Source organism: Marmota marmota, unplaced genomic scaffold (genome assembly GCF_001458135.2).
Source record: "Marmota marmota marmota unplaced genomic scaffold, marMar, whole genome shotgun sequence".
Lineage (NCBI taxonomy): Eukaryota > Metazoa > Chordata > Mammalia > Rodentia > Sciuridae > Marmota > Marmota marmota.
The window spans coordinates 645,377-667,015 of NW_025999991.1; the positions used below are offsets into that span (position 1 = coordinate 645,377).

The 21,639-nt window shown below is 35.5% G+C and overlaps 1 protein-coding gene across 2 annotated transcripts in view; it reads left to right on the forward strand.

Moving 5' to 3' along the window:
• Positions 1-21,639, forward strand: part of Cdh7 (cadherin 7) — a 122,125-nt gene that overhangs the window by 92,415 nt on the left and 8,071 nt on the right. For both annotated transcript variants that reach the window (XM_015499558.2, XM_015499557.2), the window contains exons 8-11: positions 6,915-7,051; positions 8,046-8,167; positions 8,816-8,933; positions 12,327-12,578. In XM_015499558.2, the coding sequence (XP_015355044.1) occupies positions 6,915-7,051; positions 8,046-8,167; positions 8,816-8,933; positions 12,327-12,578 (629 nt within the window). The remainder of the gene's footprint in view (positions 1-6,914; positions 7,052-8,045; positions 8,168-8,815; positions 8,934-12,326; positions 12,579-21,639) is intronic.

A 21,639-nucleotide genomic window follows, 5' to 3' on the forward strand; every position in this document is an offset into this window, starting at 1 on the left:
TATATTTGTACACACACACAAATAATCCTACTCTAGGTATTATCAGGGATGAAATGATTAGATTATGAGACTTGTAACATAATCACTGGATTGATAATGTGAGTGGACTACGTCGTTGGTAACTGTAGGCAGATGAATTGTGGCTAGAGGGAGGGGTCACTGCTTGCATGCCTTAAGAATTATATGTCTTGCCCCCTTCTCTCATTCTTCTTGCCTACCACCATGAGCTGATTAGCTTTCCTCCACCTGAACCCTTATGCCATGATGTTCCACCTCACCTGGGCTCAGAGTCATGGAAGTGGCCAAATCATGGACAAAAATAAACTTTTGCCCCTCTAAGCTCTTCTTGCAGGGTATTGTAGTTACAGCAACAGAAAGCTGACTAACAAAAATGATATTATTACACACCCTGAAAACATAAAAAGAGGATATGAGAACACTATGAGCAACTTCACTCCCATAAATCTTAACAATGTAGAGAAAATATGACAGTTTAGTTTAAATCAACCGATTTATCAAATAGGGTAAATTTTCAAAATCCACCCAACTTGAAATAGCATTTGTATTTAAACACTTTCTTAAAAAAAATCCAACCCAGCTGGTTTCACTGTCAAATTCTACTAAGCATTTAATGAATAATTAATATCTAGTCTACACAATGTTTTCTACAAAATAGAAGAGGAGAGGCATCCCAATTTTTTCATGAGTCCAGCATTATGTTCAATAATCATATGATCATATCATTTGATGCCAAAAATATTTAGTGAAATTCAAAAATCATTTCTGGTTAAAAACAATGTTAGTAGTCATGCAGGGTTGCACACGCCTGTAATCCCAGCAGCTCAGGAGGCTGAGGCAGAAGGATTGTGAGTTTAAAGCCAGCCTCAGCAAAAGCCAGGCACTAAGTAACTCAGTGAGACCCTGTCTCAAAAAAAAATACAAAATAGGGCTGGGGATGTGGCTCAGTGGTCAAGTGCCCTTGAGTTTAATCCCCATTAACCCCCTCATTTCCCCCCAAAATATGTTAATTACTAGGAATATAATACAGTCTTTATCACAATAAATACCATCTAAAATAAATTATGCCTAATATTAGAATCAATTCTTAACAAAGCAATATTTCCCCCACAATTAAAACAAGAATGCCCACTCAGCCTTATAGTCATCATATGGGAAGTGCTTTCCTGCACAATAAGGCAAGAACACGAATTAAATGTCATAACAACTGAAGGAAGAAGTAAAACTACCTTTATTCACAAAGATATCATCGTTTTCTACAAAAAACAATCCGAAGAAAAATTTAAAAAATCTCCTGATACAGGAAGGGATTTACTGACATTACAGGATGCAAAGTTGACATGAAAAATTAATTATATTTGATATATTCAAATTGTACTATTAGAAATGAATGACATAAAGATACCTAGAATTTACAACTGCAAAAATAAAATACACAGGTACAAATTTAACATAACCTATTTAGGATCTGTATCATGAAAAACGGACAAAGGAAAGCCTAGCAGACAGACACATGCTCTTCATGGTTTGGAAGACTCAATACAAGAAAATTGTCAGTTATTCCAAAATTAATTCATAGAATAAAGTAAATGTTGATCAAAATTCCAGAAGTTATTGATATAACTGTAGACAAACTGAACCTAAAGTTCACAGAAAATTCAAAGAATCTGGAATATTCAGATAATTCTAGAAATCAAGCATAATGGCAGGAAAATCAGTGTATCAGATTTCAAGATTCATTCTAGCTCCAATAACCAAAAAACTGTGGTATCTGCAAATTGAGGTGGTGCACATATCAATCAACGGGACAAAATAGATACTCTAGAAAGTAACGCACATAAATATGATCAGTTGGATTTTTGACAAATGTGCAGAGAAATTTAGGGGAAGATGATGGAGTTTTGAGGATATGACATGACAACTGGATAAGCGTATGTGCATATGGCCTAACTTTACATCTTACACAAAACTTAACTCACAATGGGTTGTATTTCTAATGTAAAATGAAAAATAATTAAAGTATTGAAAGAAAAAATATATTCATAACACAGGGGTAGACATAAAGCTCTTAAACATGGCAACCAGAGCACCATCCTTGGAAGGAAGAGGAATAAGAAAAGGGAAAAGGGGAATGACAAGGAAAAGGGATATACACATAATACCTGTCATAATGTGTGTAATATGCATATTATATGATCATACATATAGATATATATGTAATATATAATAAATATCAATACACATTATATAAATAAATTAATATTTATGAATTTATCAGGATTAAAATATTTCAAAGAAAATGAAAAGCAATTTATTGGGGAAAGTATATCACATTGCTAGCAAAGGTCTTGTATTAATTAAGTATGCATACAGAGCTCTCAAAACTTTGTACAATAGAAAAAAATAACCCAGTTAATAATGGGCAACCTATTTGAACATATATTTCCCAAAAGAGGGCCTGCATATGGCAGATAATCACAAGAAAATGTGGTCAGGGTAATTTATCATTAAGGAAATGTAAATTAGAAAGCACCATGTGGTGAGATGAATAACTAGTACTCTCATCTGTTTCTGATGGGAATGCAGATTGGAGAGGTATGTTGGAAAACATTTTGGCAGTTACCTATCAACATAGGACCCAGTGATCCTATGCCCTAGGGAAAAGATAATGTGTTGAAACAAAACTTGCACATGAATGTTTACAGTAGCTGTGTTTGCACATTGATACCAACCCAAATATATTTCAGTATATGAGTGGGTAAACATGCTGGCATGCATTCATTTGATGGACTACTGCCCAACATTAAAAATGCATGGACATTTTAATTAAATAAATAACACAAACCATGGGCACAGCGTTCGTGAACCTCAGTCTTTACACTGAGTTAGAGAAGTCAGTCCTAAAAGGTTGCTTTCTATGATTGCATTATACAATATTCTCAAAAGCATGAGATTATAGTGATGGGTGTTCTCCATGGACTACCAATGGGATGGTATGTACCTACAAAGAGACAGCACAAGGGAGCCTTGAGGTGATGGACACCACACTGTGGTGGTGATGCATGATAAGTGGTGCCTGCATGATCCATGCATGTGGTAAAATTCTCAGAACTGTACACCCCTCCCAAATTTTTTTCTTGTTACTTTAATATTAATGATAAAGTCATAATGTAGCTTGTGCTATTCGTTTTCCAAATTGTTTGAAGTGATGTAGGAATCTATAACTCCAGGTATCCTAGCTTCAAAAAAGCATGAATCAGTAATGAACATTGGAAAGATTCCTCAGTGCATGTGTCGTCCATGCCATTCACATTGCATCCAGGTGAATGAAACACTATGGAGATGAATCTTCCAGGCCTAGTCAGGCATTGGAGGGCTGCAGCCCCGCCAGCATTTGACTGCAACCTCCTGAGAAACCAATAGCTAAAAGTGGCCCTACCAACACACTCCCAAATTCCTGACTCAACAAAAAAGAAAAAAACAAAAGATGTTAAATAGTCTTTCCTGTTTCAATCCAGCAATTTTGACTGCAGGGAGTACATATACATACATGGGAGCGATAGTAATCAGGACCAGGGATATATGACCTAGTGAGAAAGAAGTGAGGGATTGAAGGAAATGTGCTGGTATTAAAAATATGTCGTCTTCATCAGGATGCCGGAGGCAGGGTGCTGGAGTGGCAGGAGCAGGAATAGGGAGTCACATGCTTGAGTTTCGGCTTCAGTAGTACTGCATGGTAAAAGCTCTCGAGCTATGGGTGTGCTCTTAAGAATCTATGCCTGAATTGTGGTAGAGGAACATGTCATAGGAGTCAAGGAGACCCAGACAATGACAGCTCAGGGTGTAGTTGAATCAGTTGTTAATCATCATGCCTACACTATGTGTGTTTTTCTGTTTTGTTTCTTTTTCCTTAGTTTGTTTATTTAATTAATTGTCTTGAAATGAGAACTTTTGTCTTTCCCAACTAGAAAGACTGTTGGGGGACTGTGAAAATGATTATTATATTTTTAAAATTTTTTATTTGTTTTAATTAGTTATACATGACAGTAGAATGCATTTATGCATTTGATATACATAGATGAGATATAATTTCTCATTTTTCTGAGTGTACATGTTGCAAATCATATTGATCATATATACATACAGCAATATGTCTGTTCATTCTACTATCCTTCCTATCCCTACATCACCTCCCGTCCCCTCCCTTCACTTCCCTCTACCTAATCTAAGGTAACACTACTATTCTCTAGTGCTCCCTGCCTTATTGTGAATTAGCATCCAGATATTAGAGAAAACATTTGGCCTTTGTTTTTTTTTGGAATTGGCTTATTTCACTTAGCATGATGTTCTCTAACTCCATCCATTTATGGGCAAATGCCATAATTTCATTCTTCTTTAAAGCTGAGTAATATTCCATTGAATGAATACATATATATATATATATATATATATATATATATATATATATCACGTTTTATTTATCCATTCATCTATTGAAGGACACGTAGGTTGGTTCCATAGTCTAGCTATTGTGAACTGAGCTGCTATAAATATTGATGTGGTTGTGTCACTGCAGTATGCTGATTTTAAGTCCTTTGGATATAAACCAAGGAGTGGGATAGCTGAGTCAAATGGTGGTTCCATTCCAAGTTTTCTGAGGGATCTCCCTACTGCTTTCCATAGTGGTTGTACCAATTTGCAGTCCCACTGGCAATGTATGAGTGTGCCTTTTCCTCCACATCCTCACCAACGTTTATTGTTGCCTGTATTTTTGATAATTGTCATTCTGAAAGGCGTGAGATGAAAGCTTACTGGTGTTTTGACTTGCATTTCTCTAATTGCTGGAGATGGTGAACACTTTTTCATATATTTGTTGATCGATTATATTTCTTCTTCTGTGAAGTGTCTGTTCATTTCCTTAGCCCATTTATTGATAGGGTTATTTGGTTTTTTTGGTTTTAAATTGTTTGAGTTCTTTATATATCTTAGAGATTAATGCATTATTGGAGGTGCACATGGTAAAAATTTTCTCCCAGTCAGTAGGCTCTTTTCTCACATTACTGATTGCTTCCTTTGCTGAGAAGAAGCTTTTTAATTTGAATTCATCACATTTCTTGATTTTACTTCTTGCGCGTTAGGAGTCTTGTTAAGGAAGTCAGATCCTAGGTCGACATGGTAAAGATTTGGGCCTACTTTTACTTCTATTAGGCCCAGGGTCTTTGTTCTAGTGCCTAAGTCTTTGATCCATTTGGAGTTGATTTTTGTGCAGGGTGAGAGATAGAGGTTTAATTTCATTTTGCTACATATAGATTTCTAGTTTTGCCAGCATCATTTGTTGAACAGGCTACGTTTTCTCCAGTGAATGTTTTTGGCACCTTTGTCTAGTATGACATAACCATATTTATGTGGGTTTGTCTCTGTGTCCTCTATTCTGTACTGTTGGTCTACAAGTCTATTTTGATGCCAATACCATGGTGTTTTTCTTACTATACCTCTGTAGTTTAAGATCTGCTATTGTGATGCCTTCTCCTTCACTTTTCTTGCTACAGATTGCTTTGGCTATTCTGGGTTTCTTCTTTTTTAAAAATATATTTTATGATTGCTTTTTCTATTTCTATGAAGAATGTCTTCAATATCTTAATAGGAATTGCACTAAATCTGTAAAACACTTTTGGTAGTATGGCTATTTTGAAAATATTAATTCCGCTTATCCAGGAACATGGGAGATCTTTCCATCTTCTGAGGTTTTCTTCAATTTCTTTCTTTAGTGTTCTGTAGTTTTCATTGCAGAGGTCTTCCACCTCTTTTATTAGATTGATTCCCAGATATTATATTTATATTTTTTGAGGCTCTTGTGAATGGGGTAGTTTCCCTAATTTCTCTTTCAGTGGATTCATCACTGCTATATAGGAATGCATTTAACTTATAGGTGTTGATTTTATATCCTACTACTTTGCTGAATTTGTTTATTGATTCTAGAAGTTTTCTGGTGGAATTTTTTGGATCCTCTAGATATAGAATTATGTCATCAGCAAATTGCGATAGTTTGAGTTCTTCTTTATCTATTTGTATCCCTTTAATTTCTTTCTTCTAATTGCTCTGGCTAGATTATCAAGAATGATGTTGAATAGAGACAACCATTATTTCTTAGGGAAAAAGTAACATGGGATAAGAATACAAGTGAAACAGTAGGTTTTCACTAATATTTAGGTTGCAGATGCAATTTTAGGGGTTCTACTTGGAAATGCCTTTGGCACCCTGATCAAGACGATGAGATATAAAATGGCGAGAGATAAAATAAATAATGATCAGGTTGTTGTTATAAAAAAAAAAAGAAGTTAATAAATATATGCAAATGGCGAGTTGTCTATATATGTTGTATTCCAGAGGGACCTAGAGCCATGGCCAGTGCCACTATCTCTTTTCAATATTTTTCAAGAGCATAATAATAGAAATAATGAATTCAAAGTTATAACCATATACCCAAAGCCACTGTAAAAATAATTATATTGTGGTATGTATTTTTTTTCATTTTTTGTATTTATTCTTTTTAGATATACGTGACAGTAGAGTGTATTTTGACATATTATACATACTTGGAGTATGAATTATTCTAATTAGGATCCCAATCTTGTGATTGTACATGAAGTTGTGGTGTGTGGTTTAAACTCTTTGCTAGAAAAGCAAAAATATTACAGACACACAAGACATGAGCCAAGGGCTATGTGAGAGAATTTTTAAAGACGACATAGATTTATGTTACTAACATGAAGTAACATGATCATGGAGTCAGCAGGATTTAGTGATTAGTTATGAAATTAATGAAATAATTTTAGCAAAGTATCATCAAACATAAATGTTATTTAATTACTTATTTGCTTTTAATTTCCAATTAGGTATTCAATTGACAGAAACACAGATTTGGAGAGATACTTTAATATTGATGCCAACAGTGGAGTTATTACTACTGCCAAATCTTTGGATCGAGAGACAAATGCAATTCATAACATCACAGTTCTTGCAATGGAGAGCCGTAAGTTGTTACGTCTAAAATTAACTGAGGATAGAGGAGAATGAGGGTGGAGGACAGGTTGCTGAAGACTACATCACAAACTTGAATCATCATAGTTATTTAATCAAGTTGACCAAAAATGAAAAAATTCAAAACTTTCAAGCTGTAAAACATTTGTGTTCACTAGAGATATTTGCTAATACTTACAAATATGTAAAATATTAATGACATATATTTTCTAATATTTAAAAATTTAGTGAAAAGACAGCACTATAAGATAATGGGCCTGAATGAACTTTAAAAGTCCTCTTGCTTTGGGGTCACAGTTCATACGTTTCATTCATGCTGGTAGGGAATTGGAGAAGTAACTTACCATAATTAGTAAATTGATCTGTACACCAAGAAACCTACTTTTGAATATTTTGACAACCAATTGTAGTTCCTGATCAGAAAAAAAATGTAAAAACTATATCCATATTATATATATTAGCTAATGCATATGCACATTTTGTACTATGTATGTAATATAAATTTATAGTCAATTAAAGATAATCTCTAGGTTCAAATAAAATCAAATTTCATGGTTTGCTGTTCATTCTTCTTTCAATATTTTCCTTTTTGGTGACTACACACACACACAGACAAGCACATATATACACGCCATATAAATATACACTGTGTACATACATAGATTACCACATACATATATGCACACACCCATTTGCATGTATTCATATATGCATATATGCCTGAAGGTGTATATATATATATATATATACACACATAAATTAACACATACATATTTGGATCAGATTATCTGTGGCTCCCTTTAAAGAATGTAGAATTAGAAGTATAAATTTCATTTAAGTCGTATGCTTCAGAGATGCAAATATTTTTGCCTTATTTTTAATGTTAAGTGTTTTTGCTAGTTTTCTGTGGACATTCCCTGAGAAAATTAGCAGAATAGCAGCTTTTCTTTCAGAGTAAATGGTGACACATTTTTCTCATTTATTAGAGAATCCATCCCAGGTAGGAAGAGGCTACGTGGCCATCACTATACTAGACATTAATGACAACGCCCCCGAATTCGCCATGGACTACGAAACCACTGTCTGTGAAAATGCCCAGCCAGGGCAGGTAAGAGGCTTGAAGACCTTGCTTCTTGTTTGTGGTTTCTTTAGGAACACCCAGCAGCAGTGCCTTTGAAATCTCCCAGCTTTAAGATAACATATCATCCGCATGTTTCAGCAAAACTAATGCTTTGATGTGCAGCATAAACTAATATGAAAGGAACATTCAAATTCTGGTTTAATTGGGTGACCACAGTTCCTCAGGAAGAAAAGGTAAACTTTATAAAAGCCCCGCTCAATGGTTATGGGTTTCAGCTCCTTTAAGGAGAAATATAGCATATTAAGCTGGATTGTGCTGTTCCCCACATTATACGGCAGAGTTTAAGAACCTTGAAGTTCTGAGAATGGAGTGCAGTTCAGTCACAGTCAATGTTCTGTGTCCACATCGTTGTGATGTTTACTGGGATGTCTAATCAATTGGTGCGGCTCATTGCTGAGGTTTAGGAAAAGAAGTTCAAACACGCACTTTGAAAAGGCTGTGGTCTGTTTTTCAGGGCCCTTTATAGATTGGGTTCACACAGGTATATCTGCTGGTTCCCCCAGCTCATTCGGGAAGATGACATTTATTATGATCTGTAACACTGCTCTGTCCTGCCTCAACAAATGTAGCAGAGCACACCAGTGTGCTTCCCTGCCTTCCGTTTTCTATTTCTAGGTTATCCAGAAGATCAGTGCAGTTGACAAAGATGAGCCATCCAATGGACACCAGTTTTACTTCAGCTTAACAACGGATGCCACAAATAACCACAACTTTTCGTTGAAGGATAACAAAGGTAAGGTGTTATTGTCGCTAGCAGAGGTAGTGGCAGACTCACTAAGCAAGTGATTTTTTCTCCTGCAGGAATGCAGCTCATGGATTCTTTTTTTTTTTTTTTTAACAGCAAGGACATTAATTAAAGGGCAATGAGCTCCTCGAGTAATTTTTATCTATAGATCTGCTGCCACAAGGGAGAAGCTGCTATTTAAATCATTTTAGTCCTAAAGCCAAAGGGGAAAAGTGAAATCTATTTTTCTTTCTTTTCTTGTAGACATGTGCTTCCTTATTTGTATATCATGCTTTTATCCAAATGATCTGATATACTGAGGGCCAGCTAACTGCCTTAACAAGGACTATGCAGCATAGATACAAATTGAGTCAGGGGAAAATAACCAGACCTTGCACATTTCCACCTAGATCAACTTTGATTTAATGCTTTCTTCAATAACATCTGTTATTCTTTTGTTTTTACATAAATATAAAGATGTTCCATGAAGATAATAATAATATGTTCATCATGCTAGTCACATAAAGCATAAAAACATTAAAGAACTTACCATGACAAATCATGCTTCCTTGCTTCAGAGGTAACCACTCTTAGCCATTTCATAAGTGTTATTTTTAAAATATTTTACAAAACCTGACTTTGCTTAATAATATATTTTGACAACTATAGGAACTTTTAAAGGAAGCATGTGATTATGCTTATCTGGTATCTAATTACAGATTTATATCTTGGGTTTCTGAGGGAAAAAATAAGAAGCAGGTTTTCTAGTCAAGTACAGGCTTAACTGGAAGGACTTGCTTTCAAAAGATGGATATTATGAGAACTTTTGCTGCAAGCCACAACCTTTTCTGCAGAAAATCCAAACTTAGCCTCAAAAATTCAATCTGAAAATAATAATTTTCCAGATACCAATCTCAATTTCATGAGAACACTCCATTTCCCTTTAGTCATAAATGAAAGAGCATTCTCTGTCTGTAATCCCAAACTCTCTGACTTAATCATCATTGGAAAGCCTCATTCTCGGGTTTAGAGGCTTCCAGTACAAAGGCAGATGGGGAAAAACACGGCCTTCACAAGGAGAATGTGAACACATCCCCCACGTGTTACCATCCAATGCCACCACGATTCTGTGGAGCTCAAGCACAAACATAACTGGATTTATGGGACATCATGCCACACAGTTGAAAGTGTCCCTACATTAACTACATCAAGCCTAGAATCCCCCAGCCTGTATCACAAAGAAAGACATCCAAGTGGAGAGAAAATCAGCCCTTACGTTCTTTTCCATCTTGGGGAGCATGCTGACCATAGGGTTCTCTTCTCCCATGGTAGAAATTTCAGCTTGTGCTTCTTAATCAATTGTGTATGTGTGTGCATGTGTGCGTCTGCATGTGTGCATGTGTGCTTTTGATGTGTCAGATTACAAATCGACAACTTTATAAAACTTTTCTGTATCAAATGCTAAACACAAATACTATCTGAGTCAAATTTATAATAAGACCTGTGTATTAATATATTAAGTGTATAAGGACATGTACAATATAAATCCCTCAACTTTTCAGGGAGTACCATATCAAATTTTTTCTTGTTTGTTTGTTTGTTTGTTTCCTAATACTGGAGATTTAACACCCAGGGACAAGCTATACCCACAGCACTTTTAATTTTTGTTTCTATTTTGAGACATATTCATTTAAAAAAAATATGGTCTCAAAATTATGGCCATATCTTTTAAAATAATAGATTTGTTTATATAAAAAAACCACCAGAGGGAATATGATAATCAAATACTTTTATTTCTTTATCATCTATAATTGTAGTAAATATCTTTTATGAAATGTAAGGTGAGCCTATTGTTTTGTGCTGTTTGAGATAGAAAGGACATCAGTTTGCTGTTTCACTTGAGTATTATTAATGTGTGTGTGTGTGTGTCTATGTGTGTGTGTGTTTGCACCTACTCATGCAGTACTAAGGGTTCATCCCAGGCACTTTACCACTGAGTTGCAACCCTAAGTCCTTTTTATTTATTTATATATGTGTGCATTTTTGATTCAGGGTCTTGCTAAGTTATACAGGCTAGCCTCAAGCTTGCAATCCTCCTTTCTTAGCCTCTTAAGTAGCTGGGATTAGAGATGACTGCCACTTTACCTAACCCAACTATTGCTAATTGGTTTCTGTTAGCATTGGATAAGCATATATTTAACTTTTTGGAAGAATATATATATAGACACTCAGATAAACACATAACACTGTATATGTACATCCTTTTACATGTTTCTCTATATATTCTTTATATACATAGTCTATATACTTTCATACATATGTGAATATATATTTATGTGTGTGTGTATATATGTGTATATACACACACACACACACACATATACACACTGGATAAAACTATGGTCCTGATTTCCCTTCTTTTGCTTTAAATTTTTATTAGTTACTATAAATTCTGAGAACCCCATAAATTCTATAATTAGTTAATTAAGACAATTTATCTGGAGAAATTGCTAACAAATTAAAAAATCCATTTCTGATATAGAAATCACAGCATGTCATATAAACATATTGATGACTTTTTAAATATTTATAATTACTATAATGTTTAGATGAAATAGAATACTGAATATAAATTAAACAAAAATGACTTAAGTTATCACTGACAACATATTTTATTACATGCAGTTTAAGGAGGTAGACGTATCTATGAATATTTTAAAAAGAAAACAGTACAATAATTTCCCTACTGAATACCCACACATAGTCCTGTGCTATGTGCTGACACTTCAGTTGGTGGTGGGCCATATCCATGATGGCTATGTGACAGTGGTCCCATCATATAATATCTCCTAGTGATGTTGCAGCTTTCTCAGTTTGGGTGAGCATGCCATGATGCTCCCCTAAGGATAAAATGACCTGATGTATTTCCCAGAATACATTCTGTGTTAAGCAAATAACTATTCTATATTGAATTTTAATAAAGCCACAGTAGCTTATTTTACTTTTTTCTATATTGAGCTTGGAACTTGTGAAGAAAGGATGGATTGGAAATTTCAGTCATGCCTCATGGTGCTGCTGCAAAAAATACTTAACCTGTTAGGTTTCCACCTTCACTCTAAAAATACATGGTTTGAGATGTTGCACAATTGTATGTAGACTTTTATTGTGTAGAATAGCAGATTATGTGTGGGATAACATAAATGTCTTAAAGGTGTTATACTGGAAGGATGTCTCTCTATCCAAACGAATTCAGAGAGTTTTTGAGCAATGGTCTGAAATCAGGAGCTTGCTCTACTTGAGGACTGACACAGACAGAGGGACCGAAGGTTAGGCAAGAAGGAGTCCACCGGGAGCCTCTGTCTCACCTGCAACCTGACCACTATCTGACCTTCTTTACCCTAGACAACACGGCCTCCATACTCACCAGAAGGAACGGCTTCCGGAGACAAGAGCAGTCGGTGTACTACCTGCCCATCTTCATCGTGGACAGTGGGTCCCCGTCTCTCAGCAGCACCAACACGCTCACCATCCGCGTCTGTGACTGCGACGCCGACGGCGTAGCCCAGACCTGCAACGCCGAGGCCTACGTCCTGCCTGCTGGTCTCAGCACGGGAGCCCTGGTGGCCATCCTGGCCTGCGTCCTGACCTTGCTGGGTGGGTACTCTGCGCGGTGCCTGCTCCACAACAGCAGTGACACGGCGCCAGGGCTTTGCTCTGCTGCTTTCTGTCCCTTCAGAGTGTCCGCTTAAGCACATATTCAAACACTTTACCAGATGGGGTTTCACTCACTCAATGAAACTCCCTAGCTGGCCGCACTGGACACCGTGTATTTAAAGCATAATGCAGGGAAAAAAATCAATTGCATTTTCAAAACAACAGTGGAGATCTATGCCTCATGCTTGAAATGGATACTTTTCAAGATTTTTGTTTTAAATTCACCTTATCCCACTTACATGCTTTAAAATATTCACAGAAGAAACACGCTAGACCAAAAGGAACATTTCTATATTGTTTTTATAATATGCTTATTTTAGAAATTATGTCCTTATAGGCAACTTTTTAAAAGATATTTCAAGAGGCTTTCTTAAATTGTTTGTAAATTTTAAAAAGATTGATATTTCAGCAATTCAAATATTATAAGAATTATTAGAATATTTAATTGTACTTTTTCATGAATATTTTATTATTGGGTTTAATTAGATTTATAACTCACATTAAAATTTCAGTTGCATAAAAGATTGTGCAGCATCCTTTTAAAAATTGGGAGACTTCCAACATGGCCATTGTATAATGGGTTCATTCCAACACAGCTCTTCTTTACAACATCCCTTCCTACAACAAAGACAACAAACATTTAATATTGCACCCGAAATTGTGCTTTGTGTTTTCTTGAGGTTTAATACAATTACTGAATCCATTTATAGCATGTTTTTTTCAAAAGCGTCATTTATAATGGAAGTCAGCATTGTGTAATGCCAAAAAAAAAAAAAAACTATATTTGTGGAGTTAGGCAAAACCAGTTTCTATTTTTTCCTCCATCATATGGGATTTCTCCATGTTAGTTCCGCTGTAGCAAGGTTCCTATTCAAAAAGCAGGACATAATAGAACTAGTCTCACAAGGTTGTTGTGGAAACTAAATGAGATGATTCATGTAAAGAATAGAATGTCTACAGCACAGTGAATATTCAATCTATTTTAAGTATTATTGATGAAGCAAACATCCTCACTCTATTAACCGAACTAAGACCTAGTTACTAATACATTGCAAACAGTCTCATAAAAATGGCAGTTATTATCTTTAATAAACTTCAGCTAAACAAATAAATCTGGAAGAAAATAATTAAGCTAGTTTTATTTTTCACAAAGTTTCACACAGGTGGCAAAAACTTTCAGAAATTCATTAGAAATGGCAAGTAATTCCCAGTTAAAGTTGATTATAGAATATAAGTCACTGAAGTAAATTTGAAAACAACAGCAAAATAAGAAGCCATTGCAAACTATTTTTTATTGCTCTACTGGGTTCTAAAATGTAATAATAAAGATGTAAATTGCATATTTACTTATAGTAGCTGAATAAGTGCATAAAATATTTTTTAAATCCCTGTCATAGTTAAAATGACAATGTCTTTAGCTTGAAGTACAGTCAGAAAAAAAAAAAAAAAAAAAGAGCATAGTACATGGTGCATGGAGTGCTGTTTAAACTGAACCAGTTTGTTAGAAACAGCATACGATACACTGCACTTAAAAGGAAGAAGATAAAGCTGCACGTGCCCCCCAAATTAATTTTCACCAGTAGAGAATTGACTTTTGATTTTTTTCCTTTTAGTTATAAATGGATACAATACCTTTATTTTATTTGTTTACTTTTATGTGATGCCAAGGATCAAACCCAGTGCCTCATGCATGCTAACCCAGTGCTCTGCTACTGAGCCACAACCCCAGCCCAACTTTTGATTTTTTAAAAGGCTGTCTCTCTGATGAAGCTTGCTGCACTTTCAGTAAAGATTTTCACACAAGACTTTGTGGTTTCTTGCAATTGAGGTTGCTTGAAAATTCTAGTTAGCTGAGAATCATCGAGCTATTACTAAAAATATCTAAAATAGAATTTTATTATATTTTAGTCCTAGATATATTGTATATGTGTTAGTGTCTATAGGCATACACATAGGATTGGGAGATTTCTTCAAAATGTAGGCAAGTGTGACTCAGCTTTCTGTTAAATTTGAGCATATTACTTAAGTGTTAGGCAATTAGAAACCCCACTTCTACTTTTAAGGATCAAACTTTAAACTTTGGCTTTTTTTTTCATTTCTACAAGTCTATGAAATGTAAGTTAAAGCAGAGCCTTATTGTGCTGAAAAGCAGTTTTGAAATAGGGGCTTCCATTTCTGTAGTAATGCAGTACAATGAGCAGTCTCTTCAAATGCCAGCTCAGAATCATAATCACTTTATACTCATAACTTGGTGGGAACAAATAATCATGGCTTGTGCACTCTTTTGGCTCTGTCTTCACTATTATGGTCTGGATTTTGATATAACAGGCTCTGAAGCCAGTGAAATTGTGTATCCTCAGGGGGGTATAGATAGAGTACACAGCCTGGCAGCCACTTGATTTCTAGGGTACAAATGGCTCATTCTTTACAACACTTCAAAAGGTGGTGTGAATCTTATTTCTAGACACTAGGTATCAGGATTGGTAACTCAAATTTCTGAACAAATGTTCCAAGAAAAAAATGAAGGGGAGGAATTGGGAATGGTGAGAAATAATTAGATCATCAAGTTCAATTAAGGATGAAAGTATAAAAGCCATTTTTGGAGACTTTAAAAAACACACTTTACTACATGTCAGGTTTGGATTCAGTTATGTGACAAATTAACGTGACTGTAGCCTGACACAGGGTGATATACTGAATGTTAGCACTAGAAAGAATCCTTGAAATTGATTCCAGCCCAAACTTCTGCATTTTACATAGGGGGCAATTGAGGGATAATGAGGAAGAGAATTTGCAAGATTTCATATAACAAGGTCAGGGCTATGATGGGATAAGATGCTAGGTCTCCTTATTCTCAATCACTGCTTTTGGATTAAACCACCAAGGAGATAAACCCTGAAAATACAAAAATTGTTACTCAAATATAGACTTTTCTTTCTTGAGATTTGAAATGCATGTTATTTGAAGTTAGACTTGTCAGTCTTCATGTCCATCTCTATTTTTCTAACTTTGTGGCTGAATTTTTCTCTGACTTCCCTTCCTTCCTTCCTTCCTTCCTTCCTTCCTTTCTTATTTATTTATTTATTTATTGGGCAGTAGGTTTATTTAAGCTTCAGCAGTCCCAGGACTCTAACACAGAAAACTCTCTGGAACTTGGGTCTGGAAATTCTTTGAGATTTATACTCAGTGTGTGATTATAACAGTTACTTTTTGTCCACATACTGAGGTTGGACAGAGTTTACACCAAGAAAATAAAGATAGTATCTTTCTTTACAGCAAGCTTTCTAATTAGGTATATATGACAGCAGAATGCATATAAATTAATTGTACACAAATGGAGCACAACTTTTCATTTCTCTGGTTGTGCACAGTGTAGAGTTACACCATATGCACAGTTATATATGTATCTAGGGTAATGATGTCCATCTCATTCCGCCATCTTTCCTGCCCCAATACTCCATTACTCTGACCTCTCTCTAATTTATTTGCTCTTCAGTTCTCCAAATGAAAGAGATGATTAAAAAAAATAGAATGTGGGTTTCCTTTGTCTATAGTGAGTACAACTTGAATGTGGGACAAAATCACCAGATTCAAATTTCATGATGAAGTCATCAAATGTTCTTAATGCAAAAAATTATCATCAATATCTGACAAGATGCTCTGATATTCTAAAGCTTGAGTAAAAAGCATGTCACATGAGTAACAACAATACCAATTTATTTATGCATTTTTATCATAGTTAAATTTTTATTTGTTGACATATACAATTATTTTTCCTCTAGGCTAAAAGTGCTTTAAAGAAAAATTTTCTATGAATGACTGACAAATAAAATTATTAACTTGGTAACTTTTTAAGAAATTAAGAGAAAGAATTTCAACTGCTTCAGATTAAAACAGGTTTCAGTGTTAAATATCACACATCTATTTGGAGAATATTACAGCTAGTTTCTTACTTTGCACAAAGAAGCCTCTTTGTGCCACTGAATTTACTAAATGAAGTTTGGGATTTTTCCCTATTTGGAGCCTAAGTTCCAGGTAATTGAAGTCTTGGAGCATTTCTTGAAGCTCTTTGCTTATCAGACGCTTTGGGATTAGTTAAACCAGCCTGGCTTCATAAACTCAGGCTTAATGAGGAGTTTGCAAAAATCACAGCTCGCTGGATGGAGTTCAAGCTCTTCCAGTGTGTCTTCTGTGGATATCTTTACATTTAGCTTTCAAGCCTCTTGTCAGTTTTCTTCCCTCACCCACTGAATGCTAAACTATATTTGGCCTCTTGTTATCGCTTTTGTTTGTGATTTTGTTCAACAGTGAAGTATTTTCCTTATTTTGTCAGTGGTCAACATTACTAATATAAAATTATATTACTGAGAAAAACAGTGGCAGCTCTATGCAAAATATTGATCTACATCATAATCTATAATGAGAGAATATAATGCACATGGTAATTCTTGAGATAATAATGGGCACCGAATGTGTTCCTCATTCCAACAAACGTGAGAGAGAATGAATGAAAAATGAAAGACATTTCATAAGCTTAATGCTGTGAGCTGGGCATTAACCTAAGTACTTTATAAGCAGTATCTAATTTAATTCTCATAAAATGTTACTAGGCAATGATTATTATTATACACAGTTTTTCAATGGGAAATGTATAGCTTAGAGGAAATGTATACAAAGTTACAGGGTCAATGAGTGTTAGAGTCAGAACCCAAAACCAGGCAAGACTACCTTCTAAATGTTCTTGATTAGGGACTTTTTTTTGTATGTTTTCATATATGAAAGATCTGTGTATCTCTGGAAGATACTTAGAGGTCTCCAGGAATCACAAGCCTGGACACTGCCAAATTAGAGGCAATAATATCTTTGATATGTTTCACATAGGGATCACTGGTTAATTCTGGGTACCTAATTTATAGTATCTTCCAATGACTTCTGGCCTTGAGAAAACACTCTTAGAAATGTCCATGTAAAAACTGAGGTTATATTTTAACACAACCTAAATGCAACATGCATCACCTTGTGCATAAAATAGTCCTCATCCTTAGAACATTTTTATCTCTCTTAAGCTCAAATGAACTCATTCTCTCACATTTAAAGAAGAAAAATTTTGTGATACTTGTTTATGAGAAATAAAATATTATTTCAGTTTAATTAATCGTTACCCTGTCTTGAGACACAGGCAGAATGGACTCCTTTACACAGATCTTTTTGCAATGGCTCTACCTATGTATGGGCTTGTTCTTTGGGGTAGCTGAAAATAGAAATCTCAATAGAAATATCAAATCCTGAATAATCTCCCTACATTCCTGCTTCTTTTCCCTAGTTGGTACCTATTTTTGTGTTTTTCTGAGTGGACTCTGTCTGCATTCCCTCTTCTCTCTGCCCCATCTCCGTAGTTAATCAGTCCTCGGTTTTACTTTGTTAGTTTTTGAGTCAGTTCATTTCTTTCCTCTGATGATGCACCTGATTTTGTCTAGGTTCCATCTTTTCCCTCCTGAATTATAGTGACCTCCCCACCCTTGGCCAGATGCAGTCCATCAGAACTGAAGACAAAGCTTCCTAAAAGCAAATGTGATTGTGACACATCCCAGCTTTAAGAGAATACTTCCATGACTCCTCATCATCTAAGTGCTGAAATCACAGACCCTTGAAAAGCAAACTGCTCCCTCTCAGCTCAAACTTATTTCTCTCCACTCCCAGTGTACTTTAGACAAACTGAATGTACATCGCGTTTTCTCAAACTCACTCTGCTTTCTTCCATGCCCCAGTCTGCTGTGCTCCTTCTGTTTCTCCTGCCTGTCTCCAGCATCCATACAGAATCCATAGTGGGTTTTTTTTTTTCTTTGTATTCCAACTCACTTTCTTGGCTTCTGAGTTCAGGTTGGGTGCCTCTCTGGAGAGCCCCATTGCACTGGGGTTTGGCCGTCTTTGAGAATCCACCAGAGCCAAGCGGCATCCATCAAGCCATGATTTAACTGCTTTATTGGCTTGTCACCTCTTCTGTCCTCTCCACTGGGCTCCTGCTTTTGAAGGCAAGGGTTGAGCATTATTTTATCATTACACATGGCATTTCATAAATTGCAGATCTGACATATACAAGGTATTCCACACATGCTTGCTGGATAAACCATAAGTGATTTGAAGGTACTCAGTAATGGGAAAGAACATTTGATTTCATTTTCATCACTATTCATAGGGACATTTCCAATGGATCTGGATTTTCTTTTTTTCCTAATATTCTACATATTTCTCTTTAACATTTTTGGAAAATAGCTATTTTATAGGTTAAATGTATTTAAATTATATTTTCAGCTAATAGCCAGGGGAATATATGTATGCTTGAGGAAAAAAAAATCAGAAACTTATAACTAAAAATAGTGGAAATATTTCAGTGGATATATCAAGGATTCTTTCTTATTAGGTTAAAATTCTATAGTTGATATTTAATTTGCCTCAATCACTCATTTATACTATTTTAGTTACACATTTTTATTTATTCTTTGTGAATGGAAGTGGTAGTATGGATTCAAAAGTGCAAGTTAAAATGTTGGCCTCTTGTTCTTGAGATTCTGCATGAATCTCTGATTCTACAGTGTATAGATGGACTACTCCTCCTTCAGAACTTGCTTTAGATGTCACTTCTGATGATATATTTTCCTTATAATAACCAGTGCCATATCATTTCACTTTTTGGGGGATGTGGGTGGAAGTACCAGAGATTGAACTCAGGGACACTTGACCACTGAGCCACATCCTCAGCCATATTTTGTATTTTATTTACAGACAGAGTCTCATTGAGTTGCTTAGCACCCCATGTTTGTTGAGGCTGGCTTTGAATTCTAGGTCCTCCTGCCTCAGCCTCCTGAGCTACTGGGATTATAGGCGTGCACCATCACACCTGGCTCATTTCACTTTTTAAAACAAACTGGTTTATTTCTTTGCCTGAAACACTTCCAAATCACCAAGTATGCTCAAATACAACCCCACTGTTTCTCATGGTCCACAAAGCAGGGCATGATCTACCACCTGCTTGCTACTCTGAGCATCAGACTCTCTGGTCATTTTACTTGCTCAGTAAGAAGAGCTGCACAGCCTTTATTTCCATTATTTTCAAACAAAACATCCTTTTCCTGAAACTTTCTTCCTGCATCCCTTCATCCATAAGCCCCTGCATCACTGTGTTCTGCAGAGTAATGTCCTCACCACCATGATTAAATTAGGCAATCTTCACACTCACAGTTCTCTGTCCTAACACCTGTTTCTTTTGTGGTACTTATCACAGTTTGTAAATATATGTGTTTACAAATTAAAATGCACCTTGGGAGTACTGATTCCCACCCGGCTTCCCCTTTCTCTCAACAGTATATTCTCCAAGCAGAAGCATAGGGCACTTAGGAGGCAAAATAGCTTTTAATGAGCCCATGGGTATCACTTATCATAATTGTTATTTTACAGCCTCTGATTTACATGTTAAGACCCTCAAGAGAAGACCCAGTATCTCTATTATTCATTATTCTACTACCTAGTAGATAGAACAGAGTAATATCTGATTAAGTAGGGTCATTGCAGTTATACGTAAGTTGATAGTACAGTCTGTGTTTATTTCTGTGCACCCATTTACAAGGCCCACATGAACAGAAACTATATTGTACAAGTTCGCATTATATGAATAATTATTTACTTAATAAAAAAATAGTACTTACCATATGTTTAAACACTATAAATACAACACACAATCAATGGAATATCAGGAATTGAAAGCACTTAAGTGGTAGGCAAGGGCAGTGGCTTAGAGAAGGGATTCCAGTCATATTTCATGGGCCACAATATGTAAGCACTGGAGACTGGAGTATGAAATGAGCACGTGTTGAAAATAAGGAGGAAATGAAGAAGTTAAGGATGAATTGGAAATTTCTGTTTTGTTATTCCCTTGTTTGATAAAAGAATACAAGATATGAAGCAAATTAGAGGTAGATTAATGAGTTTCAACCTAGAAGCTTTGAAAAATGTGAGAGCAATTTGGGCAGAAAATTTCATTAATTAAAGATGTGATAGTAACAAATAATAAACAAAATACTAATCACAATATTTTAAAATTTATTACATTTTGTAAGTTCCTATATATTCACTATAAATAAAAATTGTGAGTAGTTGATTTTAAATATGGCTATCCAGAAAGATGGGAGTGAGACATCAGAGACATGAGCACTGGTAGGATCTTAGGTTTCATTGGGCTCATAGAGGAAGAAAGCAAGTATAGAATTTGAGGATATTCCTCCAATTCAACTGTGGTTGAGGAGGAGAGAATAAAATCTCTCTTTGTTTTTCTTTTATACAGTGTGTAAGGAGCCCTCTTATATTCTCTTGAATGAGTCCAAGTTGGGTGATACCCTTTGGACTTGGTAAAATCAGAAAGGCAGGGGTCACCAGAATCTCCAGGAAAAAGCAAGGAAAACCCAAATTGTTCTGGCTTAAGAGCAATCAGGATAGAAGAAAGTAGGGCTATGGAAGAAGCTAACATTGAAACTAATAAAAATGAATACAACTGAGTATAGAGGAAATACAATTATTGGTTTGAATATCTCGGGAAAATTGTCACCAGTCAATGGTCTCTGTTTTCGTTGAGGATGCAGAGTACAAGTGGGGAGAATAGAGAAGATTTGAATTGATCAAGAAGAGAGTGGCAGTGTGTCCTTTCTTCCTCATGGTGGTTTCTGATCTGCTGCCAATAAAATTCACTTCATAAAGAGGTTAATCAAATTATTAAAATTTAATTAATGCCCAATGACAAAAGTATGACAGATTTTTAGTAAGTTGTATATAAATTAACAGAATCAAAGGAGAATGGAGAAAAATAAAATAAAATAAAATAAAAAATCAATTCAAAAAAAAAAGGAGAATGGAGAATTAAAAAGGAATAGAGGCTAGGCATGGTGGCACACGCCTGTAATTCCAGCAGCCTGGGAGGTGGAGGCAGGAGGGTCTTAAGTTCAAAGCCAGT